The sequence below is a fragment of the Camellia sinensis genome, chromosome 1 (genome assembly GCF_055761805.1).
Source record: "Camellia sinensis isolate YWXY chromosome 1, ASM5576180v1, whole genome shotgun sequence".
Taxonomy (NCBI): Eukaryota; Viridiplantae; Streptophyta; class Magnoliopsida; order Ericales; family Theaceae; genus Camellia; species Camellia sinensis.
This window is the reverse complement of record NC_138961.1, coordinates 39637468-39647366: the sequence shown is the minus strand read 5'-3', so window position 1 is coordinate 39647366 and position 9899 is coordinate 39637468. Positions and strand designations below refer to the sequence as shown.

Genomic DNA, 9899 nt, shown 5'->3' with positions numbered 1-9899 from the left:
AATGCCCCCAATCTTTGATAAAGCTCAATTGGTACAACAAAAACCAGAAGAAAACACAAGCTCCACCCACAATCTTTATTAGATTAACAGTTTAGATTAGCTTCAACTATTTGAATTAGTAGAAGAAAATAGCTTTATAATGGGAATTTTCAGTTCTTTGTCCATAGATAGAAAATACGTACTCATCACATAATGTGAAGAAAGATGAAAGCAACAAATACCAAACAAATGAAATATTAAAGCAATCACTTGGCCCATCTTATTTCTTAATTTTATTTATTTATTTATTGTCAAAAAAAAGACTCAATTCTTAATTTTTATACAGAATTATTGACCTCAGCTTTAAATAAAATATTTTTACTTGAAAAATGATAAAACCAACTTTTGGTATAACATTACTCTAAATTTTCTAATTTGATCGGTCAAATTCTATGACATGATGATAAGCCAATCCTATTGTTCTTCTGTTTAACTTACAAATGCTATTTCACTTCAATGTCATTTTTTTCCAAATCGGTTTAGCGGAGATAAGTATAACATGTTTAGTATACATTTATATCACCGCAAACAAAATTTTAACTATTTTGCTTTGTGCCTAAGGGATAATCAACATCCACATCGTCTATGTAGTTTATAGAGGATGAACAAAACTAAAGCACACCACATTTCTATATGATGATCCAAAGAGCAATTTTGTGTTACAATGGTGTGATGAGTGATCTATAAAACTCAGTGATGTTGTGGAGGTGGGGACTTGCACTGGTAGCACTTGGCAAAGAGCCCAAAGGTGTCGACTTGTTTGATGAAATTTGTCATGCTAGCCCACCCTCCAAATCCAAACCCAACTACGAAGACCCATACCACGACAAATGTGTTCACAACATACATTGCCGTCCAGCTTGGGAGGAAGAATGGAGGTTTCTCAGCTGCATTCTGCACGAAAAGAAATGAAGAGAATTTCATGAACTATAGAACGGGTAAAAATGTAACTTGGCATCGTGAATGGAGTTTTTAGCAAACCAGTGTCATTTAAAAATATATTCTCCAAACCCATGTTTTGAAAACACAACTTTTAATGTCGTGTTAAAGAACTTGGGGTTGGTAAATAACTTGTGATCGAAGCATTTTTAACGTGACTTCTTTTCTTTTCTTTTTCCCTTAAATACAAACCCAAGTACAATTCATTCGATGACTTAATTTGCCAACTCATTTTCAAAATTTGGACATATCATAATTTTGGCAAACTTGTAGACTCAGTGAGTCAGCTAGCCACAGCTCATTTTATTTAGTAGTGGAAGATTGACTGCTGCATATAACTGAGTGACAATGATACACCACCAAACTCATCATATCTTTTGAACTTTTCAAAATCCAAAACATTAAAACCCTCTTGGAGGGCACTATTGCATCGACATTGAGAGTGATTTCTAAACTAATTACAAAAAAGCTAGACACTTCACTCTCAATAAATGTCGCCCTAATTATTTTCCTAAATAAAATTCCTTCAACTTCCATCTGGTTTTGGGCATTATATTTGAGGGATCCTCACTTTCTGCCCTTACTTCCCTTTTTGAGGTTTTTTCAGTTTTTTAGTAAGAATGGGTGGCGATATTCTGCCTAAATAGTAGACACGATTGATAAATAAGAGAATACACAAAGCAAAAACATGAGAACTGAAATACACAAAGCAAAAACATGAGAATAACTCCTTTCAATTGACAACAAATGAACTTCCTCTAGTTTGCCCTTTGATCCATATCCATTATCCCTTATAAAAAAATTTGGGAAAGACAATAAATTTAGCTCTCTTTCTCCAACTTATCATGGTTTCATAGCCCACTGGCTTAACGTAGAGACAAGATTTGATTCTTAAAAATCATGGCTAAGTGCTCAACAACCGCCATTGATGCTTACCCTAGCTCAATAGGTGAACACGTGATGAAGTCAAAAATAAACTAATAATTCTGTCCATGTGGATAATGCCCAATAATTGAATGGCCAAGACTAAAAATTCATGTTAGTTGTATATGGGCCCAAAATATCAAACATGATTGCCAATAATTCAGTTAGCTGCATATAGGGTCCCAAATATCAAAAATAAATACCAAATCAAGATGAGACGAGGGAAAAAAATTGAACCAATTACCTTTCTAGCCGAGGCCTTTCTGTAAGTGAGCATATGAGCGAGTGCAGGAATGATGTAGACTGTGAAGCTGACAAGAAGTGCCCCAACAGCAGAGTTAATAGGCCCAAAGAAGGGGAAAATAATGGCCAAGAACCATATTGGTATCACCACCGGCAACCTTGCAATCGCCCTTAAAAACATGCTCTTTGTGTCGTGCATCCCAACCACTTTCTCCCACACAAAATAGAGCGGTGTGCAAGCAAATCCAAATGTTATAAACTGTAGAGAACACAAACTAAATAAATTGGTCATACAAATTCACTTAGAAAAGACTCTGTTTGGATCATGAATTTTGATAGAAATTTGAAAAGAAAAGAGAAATGTGAGTGAAATATAAACTAACTTTTTTCTCCATTTCTTTCGTCTTTTCATTACCGTTTTCAAATCTCTATCCAAATACAACATAAATGTAAGTTATGCGGGACTATATGTAAGACCTGGTGAATGAGCATTAGGATGACTGCTGTATCACGGAAACCTGTCTGCGGAAGGAGAGAGAAGGCATTGGCATGGTTGAGAAGTTGGTCCCCAAAGGCCCAATAGACCGCGGCAGCTGATGGAATAGTTAGGGTGAATACATAGAAGGTCGCAAACAAATATATGTACTTGAATTTTTGAGGCTTCCACATTGCATGCATGATTTCCCTGTAAATTTAAGTCCCCACATTATTCATCACCAATTATCCAAAAATTTATCAAGTTTTCAGCTCCGAAATTAATGAAAGGGGGATCAAATGGAAACAATTTTACATCAATTTTGGTATCGTTATGAATAGCAAAATTTCCACAGAAACCATTTCAGGTATGATCGAGACATTGACTTAACATCATCTGTTGGCTACTAGAGGTCGTGTCAATCATTTTTTACTTGTAAGTCTTAAGTTAAGGCATTTACGGCACTGATTGCTTTCTTGTTTTCTCACACAAAACAAAATATGCCATGTTGGTATTTTGGCTTATATTGAACCAAACAATCTATTAGTGATGCATTGATTTAATAAGCATCACATTTCATGTCTTATATCAATACATTATTTAGTACTGAGATTTTAGCAGTATTGAAACAGGGAAATTGATATCAAATCACTTACACAGTGACTGCGTGTCCTCCGAAAGTGTAGAGTATATTGGTGGCCCCTGTGAAATACAACACCAGTTTTGTAGGGCCAGAGTGAGTCACTCCTTCAACCTTCAAAAAAGTGGGGAAAAAATTAAAATAAAATAAATATTCGGGAGATCAGGACCATTGAATTGACTGACTTTACCTGGCCATGAACGAGGGCGGCGATGGTAAGATACCAGGCAGTGTAGGTGGTCATGCCAAGACCAAGAAAAGACCAAATCCTATAGTTGTGAAATGAGGGAATGAACACAGTGGTTGCACAACATGCCCCAAATATGTATGTCCATGTCCTCTTGTCCAGTTTGTCATTTATGTAGTATATATTACTGTATTATATTTATAAAATAAAATAAAATAAAATAAGAGAATTGTAAGCCAGTTAATTAAAGAAAACCCAATTGTAATTATCCTTTCAATAATAAAAAAAAACCAAAAAAAAAAAACTAACCTTGCACAAGCTATAAGTTGAATGACAGAACCAAACATGAGGAAAGTACAGTTGAAGGCCAATCCAACAGCTTTCCAACATGGACCCAACAAACCATCGAGCACTTCAAACCACTGCATAAGTATTCATATGTAACATTGTAACATGTATTGACAAACTTTGTGAATGGAACTGGCGATTTTCTTTTGATTATTTAATGGCATTGGCATTGTCCGCATTGTGGGCCTAACTAATCCCATATAGATTGGTTAATGTTGATTCACATTTGTTAATCAGTTGCCAGATAAATTACGATTCTCCTAGTATATTTTGTGATTTCTAGTTGTCCGAATTATCATGTAAGCATATTATATTATATTTTAGAAAATAAAATTAAAAAACATGTTTGGTGAGGTACTAGAGGTAAGGCTAACAGTAGAGGGAAAAGGATTTTTTTTTTTTTTTTTTTTTTTGCACTTTCAAAAATTCTATAAATTTCATAATCAAATCTTTTTTTTTTTAAAACAATATATATATCAAATAAGTTTTATTTTCCAATTTTCAAAAAAATAAATAAAACTACCCCTAGCTGACCAAAAAAAACACATTTTTTTCAATAAAAAAAGATAGCAATGCTAGGGATATAAAATTTCTACCAAACACTCGTATGGGTGTGATGTGAGTGTTTGGTAGGAAACCCTAAGGATGTGTACCATATGCATCTTATAATTAAAAAGAAAAATGACATTATTTTAATTTTTTGAGTCATAACTAAAAAAAAAGAAAAAATATTATAACTAAAGAATCCATTAAGTCATAACTAAAATAATGTTATAAGTAAAGAAAAAAATTAGTCATAACTAAAAATAAAATGATATAATTAGAGATACATATGATACATCCTTTTTAAGGAGTATATATTAGAATTTCCTGATAGAAAATTTGGACTTTCTAGCATTTTAGGGTGGAAAAAAAACGTAGGCTTCGTTTGGGAAGCCTTGGTTGAGGCTTTTTTTGGCTGTTTTAGCCACAAAAAAAAAAAATCACATCCAACCCATAATCATTACACTATTCTCTCACAAAAAAAGTCAAAAAAGTCAAAAAGCCAAAAAGCCCTTTCCAAACCAAGCTTTTTAGCCCAGACTAAAACAGCCAAAAAGCCAAAAAACCAACCCACTTCCCAAACCAACCCGTAATGTGTTTTTGTAATAATAATTTTTTTCTAAAAAAATAAAACAAAAAAATTGTTTAAAAAACATTTGCCACATTTATTAGTTCAAAAATGGAATGGTGGTTTTCAGAAAAGAAAAAACTCGTAGGCCTTGTTTGGCATAAATATTTTGAAAAATGATAGAAATCTCAAATTTTTATCATATTTTCTATGGGTATAGGATCCATGCCATGTGGGTCTCCTTACACCCATGTGAAACATTTAACAGAAATTTGATAAAATTTTTGGAGTACCTAGCCTCCGTTTGGGAAGTGGGTTGGCTTTTTGACTTTTTTGGCTATTTTAGCCTGGGTTAAAAAGCTTGGTTTGGGAAAGGCTTTTTGACTTTTTTGACTTTTTTTGTGAGAGAAGAGTGTAATGATTATGAGTTAAATGTGATATTTTATTTGTTGTAGCTAAAATAACCTATTTTGTCTTTTGTGACTATTTTAGCCCCAAAACCACTTGCCAAACACTACCCTATTGTTAAAAAAAATTAGTTAAAATAATTAATAAAAATAAAAAATATATATTAAAATAGTAAACAAGACAAAATATCACATCTAAATCATAATCACTTTATTTTTTTCTCATAATCATTAAATCAACTACAAAAAAAAATCAACAATCACCCAAAATATAAATTTTTTAGTCAAACTAAAATAATCAAATAATCCAATAGCCAAGTTAAAATAACTCATCCTAAACAAGGGCGCAGTGGGTCTGACAAAGTTAAAAGTTAATAATAAAAAAATAAAAGTGAAAAACACATTTTTCTCTTAATTTTTTAATAATCAATTTTTTTTTCTTCTAATTTATATTAAAAGTTAACTTGATTGTTAAATTAAAATAAATTATAAACAACTCATATAAATTGCACAACACCGTACCATAGTAGCTTGGAAATTAATCCAATTTTATTTTTCTTTACTTAATGTAAATTCGAATTTAGTATAAAACGTGCATACACCAAGAATGACTTTCATTTTCTGGTGAAATTTTAGAAAAAAAATTTCCTATACCATACAGAATTTTTTTTTCTAGATTATTACACTTTGGGAAGCCTAGTGTATTTATTGATTTTTTAAAAATAATTTTTTATAAAAAAAATTATTTTTTAGACACATTTAAATAAGATAAATTTTTTAAAAAAAATAAAATAACAAAAAATTTCTTAAAATTTTAAAAATATTTATTAAAAAAAATTCAACTTCAGAAAATTAAAACTAAGGTTCAATTTTTTTAATGTAAATTTAAATTTAGTGTAAAACGTGACTACACCAAGAATAATGACTTCCATTTTCTGATCCATTTTTATAAATTTTTTCCAATAACCTAAACATTTTTTTAAAAAAAAAAATTGTAACGTTTTGGGAGGCCTTGATGATGGAAACGAACCTGAATGACATGGTTTTTGAAGCAGACATTGTCTTTCTCCTTTCTCGTACGGTACTCAATATACAGAACACTGATCAGATAAGCAGTCCAGCTTCCAACAACGCCATAAAACACCTGTAGTATGACCCCTGAAATCATACCCATTTGAGAAAATGAGTATGGCAGTGTCAACAAAACCTGCGCTACCTGTAATAAAAAAAAACCCAAATTAAAATTCAATCCATTCTCAGATTAATTAACAATAGTTTGGTTTGTGGGTATTTCGAGAATTTACTTGATTTGAAGCACAGCTGAACCAAGCATCATAAACAGAGCCACCATGCCAGAGAAGGCTCTTGAAGCTGCGAATTGACTGATCTACCCTCTCTTCCTCTGTGTTGTTGTCATCTGGGTTGGTCTCATTCATGGTTCCAGAAACTACTATGGCCTCTTCAGCTTGTTTTTGTGGTACCATTTGCTTCTTCACTTCTCTAGAGAACAACTACAACTCAAAAAAATAAAATAAAAACAGAGAGATGGAATCAAAGAGTTGTACTTGGGTTTGACAGGTCACTTTCTTGGGTGGGTATTTATGGAGTTTCTGAAAATGAAGAACTTTTTTTTTGTGTTGACAAATGTATTATTCTATGTAGAGATAGAATAGAAGTTTGGAATTTTACCCTTTTCTCGTGGGGAAAGTGGCTGTGATTTTACAGGGTTACAGCTAGCACAGATGTTGATTTCCAAGATTGGCAAAACTTTAAATGCCTGTATATCTATCAATCATAAATGTGAACACTTCTCTCTCCCTCTCTCTCTCCCCCCTTTAATCCATGAGAAAAAATGGTTCAAAGGTTTGCCTATGAATATGAATACAACCCAAAAAGCAAGTTTGCTTGACTCGTAAATGAAACAGAGCAAAATCGAAAAGCACAGCCTTCTGATCGGTACAAACAGAGGAGGAGAAAATGAGAGCTGCTTTTGCAGTTAAAAAAAAAGAACAGACTCTTCTGTTTCTCTCTCTCATTCTAATCTCTCTCTCTCTCTCATTCTAATCTCTTCACTATCAATTTTCCTTAAAACTCGTTTAGGAACAGACTATTTTAGTAATTTTTTGATTTTTTACGAAAAGATGTACAGAAAAATAGAGAGGTGGTGTGATTAGTTTTAGTTGACTTTTTTGCTAAAATAGCCACTCCCCAAACGAGGCCTTAGTATTAATAGTCTCCTTAAGGATAGATAAAGAGGAGATAGAGATGATATTAGAAAAATAGTGAAGAGATTAGAAATTTTTTTATTTTTTTTATTTTTTATATATTGAATTTTTTTTAAAAATATTAATGTTTAATTTTTTATATTTTTTTATTTGTTTTATTATTTTATATAAAAATAATTTAACAATTCCTCACTATTAAAACCCTTACTAACAATCCCCTCATTATGAATCCCCTAGGCCTTATATCTCGAGTATTTAACCAAACGCGAGTTCTTTTAGGGTTAGTTTGAAAAGTGAGTTAGCTTTTTGACTTTTTTAGTTATTTTAGTCTGGGCTAAAAAGCTTGGTTTGGGAAAGGCTTTTTGACTTTTGACTTTTTGACTTTTTTGTGAGAAAATAGTGTAATAATTATGGGTTGGATGTGATGTTTTATTTGTTATGGCTAAAATAGTCTATTTTGTCTTTTATGACTAAAATAGCCAAAAAAATCAACAACCTATCTTCCCAAACGGAGTCTCGAATTTAAACAGTTTTTAGACTTCTATGTTTTAGGAAAAACCTTCTCCCCGGTTCATATTGAGGTAGAGGATGTTGTTGGCCTTTCATAAGTCCATTTAAAATTTGTATCAATAATCTGAACTATTTAATATATAAAGTTTGTAAGTATTTGATTTCTATAAAAAAAAAATCATATTAATTAAATATCGATAGATAATTAATCAAATCACATTTGTATCAACAATAACATTGATTTTAAAAATGAATTATTTATATAAATATAAAATGATCAAGTGACTATTAATATCTGATTAACGTGATTTTTCATAAAAATAAAACACTCGATGAGTTCTACATAATAAACAGTTTAGATAATTGATGTGGGCATGATGAACCGACTAAGACCCAACAACACCCTCCAATAGAGAACCAATTGGAGTGAATTCTCTCCTAATGTTTTGTATTCAAGTTCTTTTGCGAACGATTTAAACTTATGTTTATGAATTTGAGTAGAAATTTTTTTAAAAGAAAAAGTGATTGAATTGTAGATATAATTTAATAATATTACATTTGAGTCACTTTTTTAAAAATTTTAGGTCTCGTTTGGGAACAGGCTAATTTAGTAACTTTTTGACTATTTGACTAAAATATGAGGTAAAAAAAACTAGTATGTTTGGGATGACTTTTTGGCTTTTTACGAAAAGATGTGCAAAAAGTAGAGAGAAAAGAGAATCTTTGACTTTTTGGTATGAGTTGTTGGCTTTTTGGCTAATTGAATAACTTTTTGACTTTTTGACTAAAAATGAGGGTTCCCAAACGAGGCCTTAGTATCCAAATTAATAATCTAAAGAAAGTTTGAAGTACTTTACAAAATAACATATCAACTATTTTCTTTTGACTTTTGAACATATTTAGAATTTAAAATAGTTGATATGTTTGAAAATTATTAAGAAAATTACTCTTTTTTAGAAGGAAAGTTTTTATTTTTTATTTTTTTATGTGTGTGTGGCTTTTAAGAAAAAGAAATTCAAATAGTTTTTTGCTTTTTACTAACTTATATAGCGCAAAAAAAAAAAAAAAGACCTTGTTTGGTTTGTTTTTGGGGAAAAAATTAATTTTTTTTTAATTTTTAATAATTATTTCTGACCTCTCAAAAGAAATTCAAAATGATAGGTATATTTTTATTTTTTATTTCCTTCACTAAACTAATTTTTAATTTTAAAAAAAAATATTCTAGAACAAATTTCTAAAAATCAAAGGAACATGGCCAAAAATTTTAACTGATCCCATACATGGCCTAAATGGTTTGACGGGTTACCAATCCAAATCTCAATAAAGTAGGAGTAATGATACATACCTCTAATTTAAGAGTTTTAAATAGAGCACTAGTGAGATGGAAGAGAGAGAGAGAATAGAGAGAGGAGTGTAGACCCCACCTTCACATAGGTACACTCTATATTATTAAAGTTGCGTTAGAGCTCTCAAATTTGACCTCCCAAACATTATTGATAAAGCAATAACAAAAGTTCACAAAGAATTTAACAAGTGCTCAGGTCTAACTAACTCCACTATTATGAAAAAGAGTAGGTGGTGTTTGGCAAGTGGTTTTGGGGCTAAAATAGTCACAAAAGACAAAATATGTTATTTTAGTCACAACAAACAAAACATCACATTCAACCCATAATCATTACACTTTTCTCTCACAAAAAAAGTCTAAAAAGCCAAAAAGCCCTTCCCAAACCAAGTTTTTTAGCCTAGGCTAAAATAGTCAAAAAGTCAAAAAGCCAAAAAGCTAACCCACTTCCCAAACGGAGGCTAAATGCAGTAACTGTTGTACAAAATTGATCAAAATAGCCTTATTTA

The 9899-nt window shown here is 31.2% G+C and overlaps 1 protein-coding gene across 2 annotated transcripts; it reads right to left on the bottom strand.

Annotated features, from left to right (window-relative positions):
- Window positions 1-462: 462 nt before the first annotated feature.
- LOC114268738 (auxin transporter-like protein 2) lies at window positions 463-7384 on the bottom strand. Of its 2 annotated transcripts, XM_028209949.2 has the most exons (9): window positions 7003-7384; window positions 6618-6824; window positions 6344-6529; window positions 3757-3869; window positions 3451-3634; window positions 3277-3374; window positions 2623-2830; window positions 2147-2404; window positions 463-933 (listed from the first exon to the last, which is right to left on the bottom strand). In XM_028209949.2, the coding sequence occupies exons 2-9, from the start codon at window positions 6795-6797 to the stop codon at window positions 730-732; spliced, it is 1431 nt and encodes a 476-aa protein (XP_028065750.2). In that variant the 5' UTR covers window positions 6798-6824; window positions 7003-7384; the 3' UTR covers window positions 463-729. The 2 variants fall into 2 exon arrangements, with proteins under 2 accessions (XP_028065750.2, XP_082732477.1); XM_082876351.1 differs by lacking the exon at window positions 7003-7384 and having other exon boundaries at window positions 6618-6971.
- Between the last annotated feature and the right edge of the window lie 2515 nt (window positions 7385-9899).

What these genes read in the sequence shown, in the direction of transcription:
- LOC114268738 (XM_028209949.2), bottom strand. Translation starts at nt 6,797, where the DNA reads ATGGTACCACAAAAACAAGCTGAAGAGGCCATAGTAGTTTCTGGAACC. An exon ending in TCAGCTGTGCTTCAAATCAA is followed by an intron (nt 6,530 to 6,617) that starts GTAAATTCTCGA and finishes TTTTTATTACAG; the next exon opens with GTAGCGCAGGTTTTGTTGAC. An exon ending in CAACTTATAGCTTGTGCAAG is followed by an intron (nt 3,635 to 3,756) that starts GTTAGTTTTTTT and finishes AATATAATACAG; the next exon opens with TAATATATACTACATAAATG.